Genomic DNA, 20,530 nt, shown 5'->3' on the forward strand with positions numbered 1-20,530 from the left:
AATTTGGGAGTTTTGGGCATACAGATAGCATTTAAAATTTGGATCTAGGATGGCGGGACTGCCAAAACAATGAATATATGGGGACGAGAAGAGGACCGAGGACCAGTGAGCCAAGGCTCTCTGACCTGACAGGTTGGAGGTCGGCAAAGGCATCTGAGAAGGAACAGCCAGTGAGTTGTGAGGAAAACCAGCAGAGTGTGAAATGAAGGGCAGGGGAGATATTTATATGATAGATTACAAACAATATCAATATACCTCATATGTAACAGTTAAGATGAATATGTAATAAATACTTCATATAAATATATCTTTATATAAATACAAATAGATTAGAAAGTATATGTAATGGATTACATCTGGGGGAATAACCAGGAATCAGAACACCTGGGTGTTGGGCTCAGTTCTCCTGTTCTTAGTATTTTGACTCCAGACAATTTAAATAGCTATTTTGAGCAACATTTTTTTACTCATCTGGAAAGTGGAGATTTTAATCCTGGTTTTACTGTCAGAGTTATTGTGAGAATCAGTTGAATTAATTGATATAGATATGGTTTGTTAGCACGTACTCCCTCTCTCATATCTATATTCTCTATCTCTATCCATATACACACATGTACATATGCATGTATACTTATATGTGAATATATGCATTTATGGGATTCCAGATATTTGGTATATTATTAATGTCTCATGAATCACAAAGGTTTATGACCCATTAGTGGGTCATAATCATTTTCGTGGGTTGCAGACAGCGTTTTGAAAAATAGAATAGAAAGCATCACTGTGAATTGCTCAGAGTAAAGGTGAGTCAGATTGCTTGGAAGTCTCTGTTTCAGTTATATACCTGTAGTAGTTACCTCTTCCTATGTAACAAATCACCCCAAAACTTAGCAGTTTAAAACAACAAGCATTTATTATTTCTGAGGGTCCGTGGCTGCCCAGCTGGATGGTTTGACTCAGGTTGAAGACAAGCTGTCCTCCAGGGCTGTGGTCATCGGGAGACTTGACTGGGCTGGAGGAACCACTTGCAACCACTCTTGTGCCCATTGGCTGGAGGCTCAGCTCCTGGTCATGTGGGTCTTTCCTTAGGGCTACTCATGACATCGTAGCTGGCTTCCCCCAGGGCACATGACCTGAGAGAGAGAGCAAGAGAGCATCTCCAAGACAGAAGCCACAGTCTTGTTTATAACCTCCTCTCATCACTTCTGCCATGATTCTCTTCTATTCCGTTAGTCACACAGACCAATCCTGGCACCAGACCAATCCTGTACAAGGCTGTGATGCCAGGAGGCAAGGGCCGTTGAGGACAACATTGGAGCCTGGCTACCACAACCTCCCTAGATATTTGTGAATACTGGGTTGAGATATAAACTACATTTCTTAATGTGGGTCATGTGAAAAAATGTTTAAGAAACACTGCTCTACGATGTCTCATACTGTGTGCCATTGGACAGAGGTGTACATTAGCTGGCAGAAGCCCATTTAAGAAGCTCCGCTCTTTGATACCCATGGTTAGTTACCAGTGACTTTCAGATCATGAATATGAACACCAGTGATTTTTACAATGAAACAGTACAACCGAAGTCTTAAATGGGCTGTGTGGGTCTGTTTATCCTTAAATAAAGTGAGCCTGTGCTTGTGTCCTTTCCTAGTCCCCCATCTGATTTCTGTAGTGCTGCATCACTTACCCATCTGGTCATCTGCCAACACATCTGCTGTTTGTGGGTTCTCACTTCAAATCTGTGGCCATATTTTATGCCAACTGTGTGACTTGTTTCATGTATCTTGTGGAATATGATATCTGGGTTTGTGATACTAATTATACTTCTGCTTTTTTTTTTTTTCTGTTTGCTTATTGGCCTGTGGGTGTGGTCTGAGTAATGAGCTTGTGGGAAATTTTACCTGTAGATAAAGGGGTTTACCTGTAGATAAAGATGTAGGTTTATAATTAAACTTTTATGTTTTGTGAAGAAGACTTATTACATACATAACAATGTGCCCTACTTAAAGGACTCTTATAGAATATTTATAGCTGTGACTTTTAATATAGCTTAATATACCCTGCTGTGAAAAGCAAACCTGTTTTAGCTTTCCTAGCCGATTTTTTAAAAAATGCTAAGTGACTGAAAACGAACAAATGATCTTTGAAGCACTAAGAGACTCTAAACAGGCTAGGAAGTCTCTAGTTAAACAGTTAAGAGACCAGTGGAAAGCACAACACTAAGTAAAAAAATATGGCCATTGGCTTTTTTTTTTTTTTTTTTTTGCTGTACGCGGGCCTCTCACTGTTGTGGCCTCTCCCGCTGCGGAGCACAGGCTCCGGACGCGCAGGCTCAGTGGCCATGGCTCACGGGCCCAGCCGCTCCGCGGCATGTGGGATCCTCGCGGACCGGGGCACGAACCCGTGTCTCTTGCATCAGCAGGCGGACTCTCAACCACTGCGCCACCAGGGAAGCCCTCCTGGCCCTTGGCTTTTAACTTAAAACTGTGGGAGTTTCAAAATGGAGTAGTTTCTTAGGGGTAAAAGGAATGCTACCAATTGATTGGAAAGCAGCTGTTTTACAAGAAGCCTTGTGGTTTGCTGTTTACTGTTTGTGCTTCAAAATGCTCATACTGCTTCTCAGCCCTGCAACCATAGGTTTTTTCTGACTTGTTGAGATCTTGTGACTGAGGGCTTTTCTCCATCACAAGTTGCAGGGGAGGATCAGAGGAGGACTGTTATTCTCAGCAGGCTCCCAGGGACAGAGGCCCATTTGGTTCTCAAAGAGGAGCTCTCCTAGCAATCTGGGCTTACTGTATTTTTTATTTGTGTATTAGTTACCTCCCTAACCAGTAAACTCTTACAACCCTAACCAGTAAACTGCCCTCAGCACCTGCCAGTAACTGGCCCAAGGCAGGGACTAGACACATATTTGTTGAAGGGAGGAAGAAAATTCTTTATTCTGTTGAATGGGTTTATGTTTAGAAGAACAAGGTTTGTGGTACAATATGCATATGATGCTACTTTTTCTCAGTGTTTCTATTAAGTGTAGTAAAATTTAATTTTCCCTGAAATATGTGAACTTTAAAATGTTGAAGACTATTTACAATATCATTTTTCTTTCTTGAAGTGAGATCTTTTTTTCCTTTGAAGCCTATCTCATTTTCGGTAACATTCAATGGGAGAAGGGCTTAATTTTCTTAACGCAGACGTGGCCCACTGACAGTGTGAGTGAGCAGGTCGAGGACTGCTGAGCTAAAGAACTGAAGGTCTCTTGAGGTTCAAAGCTGTGTACATCCCTGAAGGCCAGAGTCCTTGTAGACCAGGCAGCATCATCCGTCAGCTGTATGAGATGCCTTCCTCTCTATCCATGTTACTGAACCAAACTTGGGTACTCTCCCCCCATGCGCAGTAAAGCCAATCTACTGACGTTGGGTTGTGGTGAAGGAAAGTGCAGCGCGTATTGTAAGGCGCCAGACAAGGAGTCCTGGAAAGCTAATGCTCGAAAAGACCAAACTCCGCGATGGGTTTCAGCAAAGCATTTTTAAAGGCAAGGTGAGGGAGGGTATTTCTAGGTCATGTGATCAACTCGTGTCCAGTTCTCTGATTGGTTCTCTGATGGTTAGGTAACAGGGTGGTGTCACAGGGGTTAACGCTATCCATCTTTAGGCTCTAATAGGCCTGGAGACTATGTGCTCATGGTCATCAAGTAGTTAACTTCATTTGGTGGGGTTTTCTGCATCTGTAAAATAACTCAGGAAATGTGCATCAGATACTGTTATCTAGGTACTTCAGAGGAGCGAAAGCAGAGGATACGAGGGGAGGGCTGTCCCTGGAAGGCCCCATAGGGTCCTGCTTGGTTACATCCAGAACACGGAACAAAGGACCACTAATGAGGCTGACGTAGGCTTGGCCCACTGACCTGGCTTTGGCATTATAACTATGAAAAACAAAAGCAAATGTCTGCATGATGGTTTGTGAAAAGTCAAGAGATTTTGTGTGTATTAACTCTCTGCCTTGCTGTCTCTTGATTTTTCCTCGCTGGCTGTGCTGGGCTGATCAGTCCCATGCAGTATGTCCTGTCTGGTTTGCGTAAGACCATCTGTGTCATGCTGCTTTAAGCCTCAGGTCTTGCACCGTGATACAGCCCTGCAAAGTTCCATCCTCATCTGTGCCCCTCTGCTCCCTGCTCCCCATTCCCTATACCTGTATCTGCTTTATTGCAATGTGAGTTATTTTCCCTTTGACAAAGGTTGCTTTGTAACCTCTTCTATTTTTTTCTTCTGAATTTCAATAAAGAGAATTTGATAGAAAGTTACAGAAGGAAAGATAGTCATATTCACCTTGATTAGCTGGAGCCATCTAGGTAAAAGAGATGCCTAAGGAGAGACTAAGAAATTTTGCTAGTAATTAGCATAGAAGAGACCGCAAAGACTTGGAGACCCATTGTTTTAAAACCCTGGAACTCTGCTTACATCTTGGACAGTCAAGTAGGGAATAAATAGCAAAGGGGCATTCTTATCAAGGCTCCCATATATAATTAGTATGAAAATAAAACTGAAGAGGGAAAGGGTACAAGTTAGTGAGAATTGACACTAATATCAAATTTATTTATAAAATGTATTATCAAGTATCATTTTTATATATAATGATATATATAATATATATATTTCATTTTTTTTGAAATTCCAATTATGGTAATGAATCTTTTGTTTCAGTATAAAAAAAGAGGAAGAACCTGTGTCCCTCACCTCAGTTAAACATACTTGAGTCTTATTTCTGTCTTTTCAAACCTATTGGCCTTAGATTATTAATAGTGGCAGAACCAAATGTTTGACTGTCCCAAGGAGTGAAACTGGATCATTGATGATCATGTGATGCAATTCTTCAGACCATAATGAACGGCTTCATGAGGCACATGGCATGAGGGATCACTCATCGTAATGTTGTATGCACAAGAGAAATGCTGTATGGTGGAACAGGATTTTAATCAGTTAACTGATTGTAAATATACAGGTACAGGGAAGACTTTTCAACTTTTAAGACCGTGTTAACATTTGCTCTGTGTTGAATTCCTGTGTTTTGGTGGCATTTGGGGGATAAGTATTGACTTGTTTAATTGCCTAGTTCCCAATCCCAACCTTCTGAGGCCTGACCTACTTTGTCGAGGTTCCCGAAACACTGAGTATCTTGGGTCCAGTTTACTTTATAAACAGAAGCTGAGGCCCATGTCTCTATATATCTTCCCTGATGGGGGAATGAAAGGTGAAGATCAGATGTTCTCATTTTCTATTTGGAGATAATTCGGTAGTCAGGTTGTCAAGGGCAACCTGGGCACAAAGATCAGCAGGGCCGCATCAGCAATTCCATGGGGGTATGTTTTCTCTCCTTTTATCTTGTTGCTTCTGGTTGCTTTCTGGGCATCATCACTGCAAGTGCTGCTTGGGAGAGAGAAGAGTACATCTATCACCATCTCCTATGGCTCTGGAGCCAGCCCTCCTCTTACTCAGCAATATTTTAGATTCCAGCCCATAGGTGATGTTCTGTGGGGGTCCTAGTAACTGGCTTCCAGGGGGAGGAGCCTAAGCACCGTGGAATTGACATGCTGCCTAGATGGCACTTCCCACCCCAGATGGGCCAACTTCTATTTATCCTACAAACCCCAGCTAGAACATTACCTCCTCTGGGAAGCCCTTACTGAATGCCTCCCCTGCTGTTATAATGTAAATACCTGTTTCGTGAGCAGCTGGACACTGTGTTTGTTTTTTGGGGGGTCTTTTGGTTTGTTTGATTTTTTTTTTTTTTTTTTTGTGGTACGTGGGCCTCTCACTGTTGTGGCCTCTCCCTTTGCGGAGCACAGGCTCCGGACATGCAGGCTCAGCGGCCATGGCTCATGGGCCCAGCCGCTCCGTGGCATGTGGGATCTTCCTGGACTGGGGCACGAACCCGTGTCCCCTGCATCGGCAGGCGGACTCTCAACCACTGCGCCACCAGGGAAGCCCAGTTTGTTTGATTTTTTACAAGACCCTGTCCATCCCATCAGTAGGTGCTTTAATTTTATTAATGTGAGGGGACCCCCTCTACCATAGTCCTACCTCAGCAATTAATATCCCCTATTACTATGTTTCAGGCGTCCAAACCCAGTGTATTCTTCTTAAGAATAAAAAAAAAAATCTTTCCTAGTCCAGAAATTACAAACACAATCTTTTGATAAGCATATCTCATTTGATTTATAATATATGTCACTTTAAAAGCTCTGAATTTTTTTTTCCCGTCTTGCCCCTAGGTTTTTCTGACCATTTTCTTTCTTTCTTTCTTTCTTTTAGATTCCATATATATGTGTTAGTATACGGTATTTGTTTTTTTCTTTCTGACTTACTTCACTCTGTATGACAGTCTCTAGGTCCATCCACCTCACTACAAATAACTCAGTTTCGTTCCCTTTTATGGCTGAGTAATATTCCATTGTATATATGTGCCACATCTTCTTTATCCATTCATCTGTTGATGGGCACTTACGTTGCTTCCATGTCCTAAAGCCCTGAATTTTTAATGAGGAGATCTGAGTTCAAGTTGAAGTTGGGTTCCTTATTAACTATATGATTGTAGGCAAATCATTTAACCTTCATTCATGCATTTATTCATTCATTCACATATTTATTGAGCCTATGGGCCAGTCCCTGTTAGGCACCCTGCATTGGCTTCCTTAGCTAGCAAATGGGCATAATATACGCGCCCTAATTTTCCTTACAGTTTGTTAAGAACGTTTGTGACAGTGCTTTGTAAATGTAAAGCTCTATTGAGACATTATTATTATTTTAATGGACAAGGACTGTGCATTAGGAATAGAATAGAACAAAGAAGCAGAGAATTGCTTCTTTAGTAGGATTTGTTGTAGCCACATCAGAAAAGTGTTATGGACATATCAAAGTGCAACATCTGGGGTGGATCAGCCTTAATTCTTTTTTTTTTCTTCCTTGCTATCTCTACATTTGAAATATAATCCTGAGAACAAGAATCCCATTGACTTAGCCTCGGTGTCTTTCCTATCCTCCTCAGGAAGGCAAAAACAGGAACTGACTGTCTCGCTAGAACTGGACACAGTGGGTGAGAGGGAGGTCCCCAGAAGGATGTCAGACTTCCCCCAAAATAAACAAGCAAGCAAACAGAAGCAGCAAATGTCTACCACGTAACTCTTATCCATTTTTCTCTCAACGGATGACTTTGTCTCATACTCTGTTAAAAGACCTCCCTCTACTAATTCTGCTGGCTTCTGCACCCATCCCTTGGCACAGTGGAAAATTTCCCCCCAGATGAACCAAAAAAAATCACCTCTCATCCTTCTGAAGCTACGACCCTCCCTTCTCCCCTTTAGGACCACACTGTATACCCAACCTGGGAGTTATTTATACCCACTGTCCCTGCTTCCTCTCCTTCCCATTCACTCTTCACTCTGGCCTGGCTTCCATTTCAGCCACTCAGTGAGACTGCACTGGTCCAAGCTGCCAGTGGCCTTTCACGTTGGCCAGTATGTCTAGTGGATAGTTTTACATGAAGAAATGAAAAGCAAGACAAACTTAGATCACCATGCACAAAAGTTAACTTCAAATAGCTCAGCGACTTAAATATAAGAGCAAAACTTAAAGCTTTTAGAAGAAAACATAGGAGAAATATCTTCAAGACTGTGGGTTAGGCAAAGATGTCTTAGCCATGACACTGAAAGCATGATCCATAAAAGAAAAGTTGATAAGTTGGACATTTAAAAATTCAAAATTTTTGCACTTCCAAAGACAATTTTAAGAAAATAAAAAGACAAGCTACAGACTGCGAGAATATATTTTCAAGTCACACATTGGATAAAGGACCTGTTTCTAGAATGTACACAAGTGTAGGAACTTAGCTTTCTTGTTCACTGTTGTATTCTAAGCATCTATTGCAGTGCATGACATTTGGAAGGGGCTCCATAAATATTTGTGGGATAAATGAATGAATATAAGTAGCACTAGTGCAGTTTGGAGAAGAGTTTTTAGGAACATGATAAAGGCTGAGGAGGAGAGAAAATAATCTCGAACATTTGTAGAATGCACTTGTACCCACTACATTTATTCCTTTTTGGCACTGTAGGTATCATTATCTCGCCACAGTGAAGGAAACTGAGACATGCAAGGATGATTTTTTTTTTTTTGCCTGAGATCAAATACTATGAAGTGGGAGAGCCAGAGAGCAGACCTTGAATTTCTAATTCCACATAAGGAAACATGGGATGTGGTTTCCACTGTAGCTTAGGATAGCTCTTCACTCCCAAGCCACTTATGCCTGGCACTGTGCCTTCTCTTCTTGTCTTTCTCCGACAGTATGAGATGTCCAGATCTCTAGGCTTTGGGGTTATTTTCTCAGAATTTGCTCCCTGATAATCTGATGGCAGACACACTTGTCTGATGAAGTGAAGAGCTGTCATGTGAAAACCTGGCACTAGCTTTCACTATGTTTGTTTTTGAAAATTTGTCCTCCCAGGGCTACAATTCTCATTTTCTACCTTCCTGTCAAACTGTATTTCACCAAACATGTTTTGGCTGCCAACTGGGATCTGACTGGCCTAACTTCACTTTCACTTTTCCCTGTTTTCCCCACATCACTTTCTGTTCGTGACTGTGCAGGCTCTAATCTCAAATTGATAGGCAGGTTAGATCCAGACTGGACCAGACTGTGGAAAAGCATAAGAAAGGGAGGGAATGGCATGCCGCAGACTCTATACACGGACTTTTACAGGTGGTGATGGAGATGGTGTGACCTGATGTCGGTTATTATATGATGTCAACAGGAAGCCTGTTCTAAGTCACAATATTATGTCCTGAGCATTCTCAGAAAATAAAGACGCTGATTGAGGCCGAGAGGAGGGCGCTATTGTGACACTTTGAATAAATTAGAACTGCGGTCTAGGGGACCTGGACTGTTAAGCCTCAGCTCTGCTGCCCGTTGTGTTTCAAATTATTTCATCTTCCTTATCCTTTCTTTCCTAAACTGCCAAGTGAGGAGGTTAGAGCCGATAAACTTTAAGGTCTTTTTCACTCTTTGAAATTAAGTTAGGTAGCCCAACCAGAACTAATCAGGGCTTCTTGAGTCTGGGTGTAAACTTTATTCTCCTAGTGATTTGATTTCGTTTTTACCTCCAGCCCTCTAAGTCAGTCTTCAAACTTCCCAGGTAGGAATGTGAGAGCTAAACTTTGGCAGCCCACTCGTGGGATAAACAGGTCTGGAGATGAAAAACTGTGAGGATTGTACATTGAAGAAGGCCAGGCAAGGATTGAGATCTGAATATGGTACCTCACCAAATACTGCCCCACATGTGTCAGGCTAAGTGGCCATAACAACAGTGGTTCTAAACCAGGGGTCCCCAACCCCTGGGCCATGGACCACTACCGGTCTGTGGCCTGTTAGGAACCGGGCCTCACGGCAGGAGGTGAGCAGCGGGCAAGTGAGTGAAGCTTCATCTGTATTTACAGCCGCTCCCCATCACTCACGTCACCGCCTGAGCTCCGCCACCTGTCAGATCAGCGGCGGCATTAGATTCTCATAGGAGCGTGAACCCTACTGTGAACTGCGCATGCGAGGGATCTAGGTTCCTTATGAGAATCTAATGCCTGATGATCTGAGGGGGAGCTGAGGCGGTGATGCTAGCACTGGGGAACGGCTGCAAATACAGATTATCATCAGCAGAGAGGTTTGACTGCACAGAGACCATAATAAATCAGTTGCTTGCAGACTCATATCAAAACCCTATCAGTGGGCTTCCCTGGTGGCGCAGTGGTTGAGAGTCCGCCTGCCGATGCAGGGGACACGGGTTCGTGCTCCGGTCCGGGAGGATCCCACGTGCCGCAGAGCGGCTGGGCCCGTGAGCCATGGCCGCTGGACCTGCGCATCCGGAGCCTGTGCTCCGCAACGGGAGAGGCCACAACAGTGAGAGGCCCGCATACCGCAAAAACAAAAACAAAACAAAACAAAAAAACAAGACAAAACCCTATCAGTGAGTGGCAAGTGACAACGAACTCAGGGCTCCCACTGATTCTGCATTATGGTGAGTTGTATAATTATTTCATTATATATTACAAGGTAATAACAATAGAAATAAAGTGCACAGTAAATGTAATGCGCTTGAATCATCCTGAAACCATCCCCCACCCCAGCCCCGGTCCGTGGAAAAATTGTCTTCCACAAAACCGGTCCCTGGTACCAAAAAGGTTGGGGACCGCTGTTCTAAACCATACCTCACTGATTATATGAGATTTGCAGCTTCTGGCCACAGTTCATTGCTTTTTTTTTTTTTTTTTAAACTCTAGCTCCCAACCAGCCAAGATCAGCCTGAGAGAGAGGACCAGGACCCCAAAAGGCAGGCAGCCTGGCAGAGCAGAACAGATCCTGGATCTAACTGTGGGCTCTGGTCTGAGTTCTGCCATGGACATGCTGTGTTGGCCTGACCCTTCCTTTTCTCAGAGGGGGTTCTCTGTGCTCTGTGAGTAACTGTAAGTGCACACCACTCTGGCAGGTGGTACGACCCTAATTTTGATGCACTGTGAGGCCCCAACAGGAACAGCAGTCAGAATTGTAATAAATAAACCGTCAGGGTTGCAATGGAAGCATTAGCCCAGGCACAGTCTACTAATTTGCTCATGGTTATCGGACACGAGCTACTGCTATGGAAGTGAGGCTTCATACTTAGAGATGCTTCCTGAAAGTGACTGAAACAGGGAGTCGGAAGCCTGAGGCTAGGTGGCAGCTTTAAGTTCATCCATTCTGGTTTTCTGTCTGATGGTTCAGTCTCCTCTAAACACCCTTTTAACCCATGCTTGAACTCGTCTTGTGATGGGAAATTCACTGCCTTGTTAGGATACTGCAGCTTGTTCCACATTTCCCTCTCCTCTGTCAAACTGTTGCTGCTATCAGGTGATGTTCAGACAACAAAAATGTCCACGTCACACATGCACGCAGAAGATTTCCCATCTTTATTTTCCTTAAGGAACCGGGAATAATATGCACAGGACCGCTGCTTCTTATGTCTCCTCATAAGGATATCTTGGTTTACTGTGAGCTGGTAGCCGTGAGAGATTCCTTTCTTAAAAGGTGATCAGAATAATGGTGCTATAGTTTGGTAGGTATCTTATTTCAGGAGCGAAGCCCCATTTCTGTCTGTGGGTATTAATGTTACGTATTTACATATAGTAGTGGATGTGTTAAATGATTACGTTTGAGCATCTGCTATCTGCAGTGTACTATGCTAAGTGCCAGAGCAGGCGGGGGCGTCGGTGCCTTCTGACAGCACATCAGTCACACGTTGATTTGTTACCCATCTGGGTTCTTGGACTCTTTAATCAATAGAAATTGATAAGAGGCCAGACGAGAAATTCAGGCAAGACTTTATTGGGACTCCTGCTGCAGCACGAGGGGGCGAACACAAGTAACAGGTTCCCTTGCTCGCGCCTGAGGAGGAGCCAGCTGGTCCCTTAAATGGGGTTAGGGTTGGGGCGGACCGGTGGGTTGGGCTGGAGGAGTGGCTTGGGTGACCCCTTGTGGTGCTCTGTGAGTGTGTTGGGGGGAGGGGATGGTGCGCAGTGCCCTGCTTTTGCTCCATGCATCTCAGAAGTGGCAGTTGGGTTTTGGCCTTTTTGTATCTTGTTCATAATTTGCCCCAGCTGTGTGCATGCATGCATTTATTTTTAGTCCCTTATAGTTTCTTTGTATTCTGTTGCTCAAGGAGACGTTTGTCCAGGTACAAGCATTGCAGCAAAGAGTCCCGGGTCCCAGGTCCCAACCTGTCTCAGATTCACCCAATAGATACTGAGAATCTACTTGGTGACTGCCTTTGGTTCTTGCCCTTAAGGAGTTTGCAGTTCACCGAGGGAGACAGCGTTTGATATCGATCGCACTGTATTGAATTATTATTGACTTTCCCACCTCTTTACTAGGCTCTGCTCTCCTTTAAGCAGGGGGGTTATGTGCCATGCATTTCTGAATCCCCACCACCTGGCACCTTGTAGGCACAAGGTAAATATGTGTTAAATGGGTCAGTAGCTAAATGCATGAAGGGAAAAACACAGACTTTGGCATCTGGTGCTCTGAGCTAGGTCTTGACTCAGCAATTTGCCAGCTAGGTGGCTGGGGATGAGGCCATGCAGCTTTATGAAACGGGGGCCTATTTTGCAGGGTGGTTGCGAGGATTAAAAGAAAGAATGCACAGATTGCCTAGCAGTGCCTGGCATACAAATCTAAAAACAAAAATAGTATTCTCTTCCTACTCTAGCTCCCTTAAGGCACCTTTTCCATCTATCCAGGAAAACCAAGGAGAACATATTTCTAGAGTTCACTGGTTTGCTTGTGTTTTGAAATTAAAGACAAAGCCCCACAGGTGAGACCCCACCCCGAACCCTTTGGAAGGAGCCCAAATCAGCTTTTCTATTGTATAGAGGAAACCCAGGGTGCCACTTGAGGAAGATGAAGTTCTGGAGATGGATGGTGGCGATAGTTTTACAACAATGTGAATGTACTTAATGCCACTGAACTATACACTTAAAAATGGTTAAAATGGTAAATTTTATGTGATGTATACTTCACCACAATACATTAATACAACAAAAAAAGAAAAAAATATTGCTATGACTTATAGCTCTCCCAACAGGTGGGCCATTTTTAAGTGTAAGTAATCACCAGGCCATTCTCATTCCCTTAATCTGCATGTGGGTCACCAAGCGTTATTGAGGTGGTAATTCCCTAAGAAGCCAAGACTTTGAGGCTGCTTGGTTTGAAATTGAGTGATAAGAGGCACTCGCACCTATTTTGCAGGTTATGTTTCCCTTTATTTGCTCCACCCTGCATGAGTCTGTCAACAAGTCTTTTTGACTCCACACAAAATCCTGTTGGAATCCGTCCCTGTCTCTCCTCTCTTGTTTCCAGTATTTCCATCTGGGGGCTGAGCCCCCATCATCTCTCACCTGGACTGCAATGGCTGTTTAAGTGGTCTCCCTGCCCTCCGGCTTCTCTTACCATCCATTCTCTTCAGGACACCCAGAGTGTTCTTTTTAATATGCAAACCAAAGCATACCACAGCTCTACCGCTGGAAGAATGAAATTTAAATAAAGGAAAAAATACCACTCCTCTGTTCCTATCAATGTTAAATTAAAACCCAAACTCCTTATCATGCATGCGTCCTTTCAGATCTGGTCCCTGCCCCCCTCTCCCAACCTCTGCTGTCCCCGTCTCCCCTCGCTCACCATTCTCCAGTCACGCTGGCCTTCTTTCTCCATCTCTCACCTGCCCCATTCCTTCCCAACCTGGGCCCTTTCTCTGGATGTCCTACTGCCTGGAACACTAGATCCTCTGATCTTTGCACAGCTGGCTCTTTCTGATCATACAGATCTCAACCCAAATGTCACCACCTCAGAGAGGCCTTCCCAGAGTGCCTGTGTGGCCTGTCCCTCTGTGCTGTCACTGTGTGTGCATTCTCTGCCCTCTGACGTTATCTTCTGTATATACGTGCTTATTTGTTGTTTATCTCTCCCACCTAGAATGTGAGTGCCATGAGAAGTAGGTGCCTTGTTATGTTACCCTCCACTGCATCCTCAGGGCTAGACCAATGCCTGGCCCATAGAAGGCCCAGATGGAATATCTATCGAATGAATGAATACCAGATGAATTAATGCCGTAAAGGAGTAAGATATGTTTACCTATGAAATAGTTCTGTTTTTGTCCTCTTACATTTTTCCTGTCACGTTTTCTGATGCAAATCCCCATCCCACCCTCACCTCGACCATCTCCATTCTACTTGTTTCCAGGTAATTATTAACCCTTTATAGCAGGGGTCCCCAATCCCTGGGCCTCGGGCCAGTAGCAGCCCACGGCCTGTTAGGAGCCTGGCTGCACAGCAGGAGGTTGTGCAAAGCCTCGCCAGCCACTCCCCATCGCTCGCATTACCGCCTGAACCGTTCTGCCCCCGCACCTGCCCCCCGGTCCGTGGGAAAATTGTCTTCCACGAAACTGGTCCTTGGTGCCAAAAAAGGTCGGGGACCCCTTCTTTATACTGTTCTCTTGACAGCTTGCCTGTCACAAGGATGCTGAAAGTCCTCCGCTTGTCCCAGCCTCAAATTCCATCCGCCACCAGTCACACGTGTATGAGAGGAAACAGTCTGAAACACAACCTGTGTCACAGTCCCTCACTTCTGTACATTTAGACGCTGACTTTTAGGGCTGCCATAGCTACAGGTGAAGCTGGGTGTGCACTGGTGTGTATTGGTGTGCCAGTATGAGATGCTGGTCAGGAGCGGGGCAGGCAGGGTGAGGCTCCCCGTGACCCCAGCCCTCACCCCTGCACTCAGCTTCAAGGCTCTTTGTGGGACACTGATCCTCCGGCTCGCCTGCCTATGCCCTGAGCTTGGTGCTCACCCCTCAGAGTTCCAGCCCTGCTGCTGCCTTCTCCAGGGCTCAGGCCCTGCCCGTGCCCTGGATTAAGTGGCCTCCCTTTCTGGGCTGCATTGTAAGACAACTTATGTCCTTCTTTTTATTTATTTTTGCGGTACGCAGGCCTCTCACTGCTGTGGCCTCTCCCGTTGCGGAGCACAGGCTCCGGACGCGCAGGCCCAGCGGCCATGGCTCACGGGCCCAGCCGCTCCGCGGCATGTGGGATCCTCCCGGACCGGGGCACGAACCCGTGTCCCCTGCATCGGCAGGCGGACTCTCAACCACTGCGCCACCAGGGAAGCCCCATATGTCCTTCTTTTTAATGTGGCTTGCTTCTCCTGCTGAGTTATTAGGAACGGGGCTGCCATTAAAACAACTCTTAAAAACTGGAGGAAAGGAGACTACTATTTATTGAGTACACGTGGTGGACCAAGCACTGTGCTAAGCCCCGTATCTCTATTTTCTCACTTAATTCTCATAACCTCCCTACGAGTAAGGGGTCTCCATTTTTCCCAGTGGGGAAGCTGGAGCCCAGAGAATCGACACAACTTTCCAGAGCCTGGCTGACTCTAAGACCCGAGGAGGTAGGTGGCGCCTGCAGAGGCCGTGGGCTTGCCCGGAACAGGGGGAAGCAGAGGTCAGGTGGAGGTGGAAAGGAGCGCTGATTTAAAATCAACAGCCATTTTCAATTAGTAATAATGAGGGGCAGTGAGAGCCTGTACTTTTAGTGGGAGGAGCACATAATCCGTGGCTGTCAGGGCTCAGTTTGACTCCCAGCTCTGTCCTCTCCTAGCTGTGAGCTCTGTGCCGGTTACTTAGCCTCCGCACTCTAGTTCCTTCACCGATAAATGGGGATGCCAGTACCTACCTCGCCGGCAACCAGGTACGTGTGTGCGTACTGAACAGAGTAGTTGCCACCTTCTAGGTGCTAAATGAATAACAATTTCTATGAATATTATTAGGTTTTTCATTATTGCTTCAGGGTCTTCTTCCCCTACCGCACCTCTACACTGAGGGTCTCTGTGATTCCTTTCATGTCTGTTTCATCCTCTGATTCCTGTAACAGAGTCTGTTGCTGGTGTAATTGAAAAGACTGAAATCTTTGTTTTAATCCATACATACTTCTACCGCCCGTATTGCTGTTCTGGCAAACGTACAATTGCTGTCTGTCATATGAAGGTTTTACTTATGTTGCTGAGCAATGTAGCCTTGGTTTTGGTCGAGAGGAGGGACCATTTCTGTTTCTGTTTCTTTTTTTTTAAAATCTGTGTTAAATATGAGTATAGGAATTGACCTTATCCAGGTCAATGTAAAATCAGCTGAAACAAATCAGCTACCCCTGCAGGTGTATCTCCCTCTAGAGCTCTGCTCAGAGGCTGATGAGTAGATGGAATTTACGCACAATACCTTGACTTTGAGTTTCCCTGAATTAGATAACTATTTCAGGTGAGTGATATAATAAATGAGGTACCTCGTATTTTGGCTTTGTTTCTTTATTCTCACGTACCCTGTGTCTATAATCTATAAACAGATGCTTGAGCGCATGAAAGAATCTTGTCATTTAAAGGTATCCCACAAGGCATCTTAATATCTATAATCACCTGCTATATGTCAGGGACGGTGGGGTGCCAAGTAGGCTGAGATGTTCCAGGGAAGGGCTAGGGTGGACCCGGATGCTAGGGACAGTCAGGGCCTGCCTGGGCAGTTGGACCCCACTCTAGGGGGAATTTCTGAGTCCACTGCTCACTGTCTGTAGGGACAGAAGTCCCTCGGGCTTGCCCCAGGCTGCTTGCTAACTGGGGAGGCCAGTCCAGTGGGTGGCACATAACCACCACCATCCAGGTGTTAGGAGTAGTGATTATACCTGGTGGGCGGCACCATCATGACTCGGGCCAGACCCAAAGGTGAGAGAAGGATGCCGGCTAAGCGGGCAGAGGTTTAGGGGGAACAAGCGTGCTCATTAGGGCGACCAAGGCAGTCCCACTCATATGGACTGAGCCAGTCTGGTGGTGTCAGAGGGAGGCTGTGACTGAAGGGGTCCACTACCGCCCAGGGCTTTCTGGATGCTTGTGTGACGCCCGAGCACAATGCAGGCTCACCAGCGAGTGCATGGAACTGCCTTCTCCCTTCCCTGCTAGAGTGGACCCGGATATGGGGGGGGGTTGTTCTCTCCTGCGAAAAGCTCCAGGGACTATGGCCAGGAGGAGATGGAAGAACAGAGTTCACCTTCCCCCACCCCTCTTCTTCCCTCTGGCCAGTGTGGATTCATGCTTTTAAATCATAATTTCATTTATTTTTGAGTAAATGAACATCAGAGACAACTAGTGCTATAAAATGACTCCCCTTTTGGAAAAGTGGTGAAGTTCACTTTTCTGGCTTCTGTTTCGAGAGAGAGAGAGAGAGAGTTTAGGCTTGCTGAGATACTTTTGCTCTCATGAAGCAGTGGTTCTGCATCAGAATCATCTGGCGGGCTTGTTAAAGCTAATTACTGGGCCTCATCCCCAGGATTTCTGAATCAGTGTGTGAGGGTGGGGACTGAGAATTTGACCTGGGAATGCTGCTGTGGTTGCTCCAGGGGTCATGCTTCGAGAACCACTGTCATGGAGTAATCCATATATTCACCATGTTCCAAATGTGAATGATATATTTTTGGTCAAGTCCACCACTGCTGTGAATATCTTCTATTGATATGCTTGTCTTTGTCTCCCTTCAACAGGTATTTTGACGTTGGACTGCATGATTTCTTAGTTAGGTAAGCCAATCGTTTTTATTTTAGGTATCATTGGAATAGCGTGTCTATTATGGAATACTGAGATGAAAATAAAATCCTTGTGAGATATCTTGATAAATAATGGCAACCATATATTTGACAAGAAAATACCACTAGCTCTGTTTTTTGTGCCTCCCAGAATCACACAAGAATATTCTTTTTAAACAATCAAAGGAATTTATTTTTAAAGGGGTTTGTATCTGAAATGATAGTTACCCAACTATTGGGCTACTGGAAAGACAAATAGAATAGTGAAGAGGGGACTTTCCTGGTGGCTCAGTGGTTAAGAATCCGCCTGACAATGCAGGGGACATGGGTTCGATCCCTGGTCCGGGAAGATCCCACATGCCGCGGGTAGCCCCTGCTCGCCGCAACTAGAGAAAGCCCGTGCGCAGCAACGAAGACCCAACGCTGCCAAAAATAAATAATAAAGTAAATAAATAAATTTATAAAAAAAAGAAAAGTGAAGAGAGCCAGCTTGCATTCATACATTAAACAACCCTCTTGACCAGTTTTCCCTCCGTTGAATTTAAGCTTTTTAAACTGAATCTACTACTTGTTTCACAATCATGAAGATACAGTCTTGTTCATCATTGAAAGAGATCGCAGTTTATATCCTAGTATATTGGTGATTTTTACCAGCGTTGGCTTATGGGGCATATTAATTCCAAATAGCTATTAAATCAAACAGAGGTTAAATGGAAATATACCAGAAGATTAACAGTGTTGGTAATAATATGCACAATATTTTTCCTGTTATAAACTTTATTGTACTTTTTAGATTTTTTATTATATTGAGTTATATTCATTATTCTAATAACGGTGGAAAGTGGTCATTAAAAATACCTATCAAAAATATATGTGGGGAGCAATAATGGTTGCTGAGGGACTATAAGCTAAGATCACAAGGAAACCAGAAATCATGTAGAGTGATTTACTTTCTGCAAATATGTAGCTCTAAATGCTAATTAATTCTGAGTCCACTAATAAACAGTATTGTAAATCACATGTGATTTCTGGGTAGATGTTACAGTAGTTCAGTTCTCCACAATGCATGGCCATCTCCCTGTGGTTAAGATGCCGTCTGAGGGGACATGTACATCTTTGGCATCACCTTGATCCTAAACCAGCAGCATTTCCTCTGTGACAGATTGCATATGGCGGTGTTCCGAGCAAAGCCATACATACCTTGTCCTTTCTCTAGGTCTTTATGCAAGGCTGTGCTTGGAAATCTCCTTGGCCTACCCCAGACCCAAGGAATCTGGATTATCCTGGCTTTCTCCAGGATATGACACACACAAGACAGTGTGTAAACAGTTACCCTTGACACATCAAGGGTAAATGTATTTTAGTTAGGAGGGTTAAAGGGCCAGTGGTCATGGGAAAGGCAGGCATGAGAATTCTATACCTAAACCGATAAGAAAAACTGTCTGGGTGTACTTCAGGGAGTTGTTTGGATTTTTTGAGTTAATGTCTTTGGTACTTTGTATTACTCCTGTGCTACTGTTCACGTAATTACTGTGGTAATTACTGCAAGTTTGTACTTCTCTTACTTTCTCTAGTAACTTTCTTGAGGGCAGGGAACACGCCTCAATCATCTTTCCATAATTAAACTGGATGGAATCAACCTTCAGCAAACATTTGTGTATGGGAATGTAAATTGATACAGCCACTATGGAGAACAGTATGGAGGTTCCTTTAAAAAAAAAATAGAACTACCATACGACCCAGCAATCCCACTACTGGGCATATACCCAGAGAAAACCATAATTCAAAAAAAGTCATGTACCACAATGTTCATTGCAGCTCTATTTACAATAGCCAGGACATGGAAGCAACCTGAGTGTCCATCAACAGATGAATGGATAAAGAAGATGTGGCACATATATACAATGGAATATTACTCAGCCATAAAAAGGAACGAAATTGAGTTATTTGTAGTGAGGTCGATGGACCTAGAGTCTGTCATACAGAGTGGAGCAAGTCAGAAAGAGAAAAACAAATACTGTATACTAACACATATATATGGAATCTAAAAAAAAAAAAATGGTCATGAAGAACCTAGGGGCAGGATGGGAATAAAGACACAGACCTACTAGAGAATGGACTTGAGGACATGGGGAGGGGGAAGGGTAAGCTGGGAGAAAGTGAGAGAGTGGCATGGACATATATACACCACCAAATGTAAAATAGCTAGCTAGTGGTAAGCAGCTGCATAGCACAGGGAGATCAACTCGGTGCTTTGTGACCACCTGGAGGGGTGGGATAGGGAGTGTGGGAGGGAGACGCAAGAGGGAGGAGATATGGGAATATATGTATATGTATAGCTGACTCACTTTGTTATAAAGCAGAAACTAACACACCATTGAAAAGCAATTATACTCCAATAAAGATGTTAAAAAACACAAAAAAACCCCAACCAAACAAAGAAAAAAACAATTGTGTAGAAGTGACTGAATGAGTAAATGAATGAAATGAGGCAGAAAGGACACAGAGGGTGAGGATTAAGAAGAAGCTGTTCATTTATTCAACAGATAGTTATTAAGCCTACCATGTGCCACTTCCTTGGTTACATCTGGGAATACCACGGTGAGGAAAATAGACATTTGATTTAAAGCTTTCCCTGAGCTCATCTCTTGCCAGCCTTGTGGTTTGAGCAACTTGAAGTGAGGAGGGTGGTCTGCCTCTGGGACCCCTCCTCCCTGTCCTTCTTCTGGGCTCCAACCGTGTTTCCTATGTTGGGTGCGGAGGAGGCAGAGGGAAGGGTTAAGTGCCTCTCATGTAACTGGAACAGATGCTGGGACGCCCTGGCCCTGGCAGGAGGCCCTTATGGGTGCGTGCTAGTAAGATGCTCAACTAGTCACCTTAATCGGTTATTCTGTGAACCAAGCAGATCTGGGGCTTGTTTCTGCCCTGCTGTCTTCCTGCAGTTTTCCTTTCTTTTACTCTGGTAGGGGCAGGACAAATCAACGTGCCCACTGTTATCCACTGTGGGAGTAAAAGTCTCCCCTTCTTGCAGGCATGCCCAGTCTCTGGATGAAGTCTCTTCATCCCCTCCCCCAACATACAGCAGCACTCCCCATTAAGCCAGGAACCTCGGGGCTCGAAGGAGTCTCTTCCTCGGTCCTCCTGCCAGCTTGGGGATAGGGTGGGGCCGGGCGTGGGGTAGGGAGGTGGTTGGGGGAGCAGTCAGTTGTCCATCTCTTAGTAATCCCAGGATGGGGTGCAAACCCCTTTGTTTGCAGCTGTCTTTAGAAAATGGGTCCATTCTGCTCCCAGTTTGGGAGGTCACGCCTGGTGGGGACTGAGCCCTGTTGATCTTTGGGCACCTTAG

The 20,530-nt window shown here is 44.7% G+C and overlaps 1 protein-coding gene across 7 annotated transcripts in view; it reads left to right on the top strand.

Moving 5' to 3' along the window:
- The window catches only part of HHAT (hedgehog acyltransferase), a 367,203-nt gene that overhangs the window by 178,864 nt on the left and 167,809 nt on the right, over positions 1-20,530 (top strand). For all 7 annotated transcript variants that reach the window (XR_009537066.1, XR_009537069.1, XR_009537065.1 and 4 more), the window contains one exon: positions 17,143-17,178. Coding sequence is in view for 1 of the 7 variants with exons in the window: in XM_060130771.1 (XP_059986754.1) it covers positions 17,143-17,178 (36 nt within the window). In the remaining 6 variants the exon portion in view is untranslated. The remainder of the gene's footprint in view (positions 1-17,142; positions 17,179-20,530) is intronic.

This window comes from Lagenorhynchus albirostris, chromosome 2 (genome assembly GCF_949774975.1).
Source record: "Lagenorhynchus albirostris chromosome 2, mLagAlb1.1, whole genome shotgun sequence".
In the NCBI taxonomy this organism is placed as follows: domain Eukaryota; kingdom Metazoa; phylum Chordata; class Mammalia; order Artiodactyla; family Delphinidae; genus Lagenorhynchus; species Lagenorhynchus albirostris.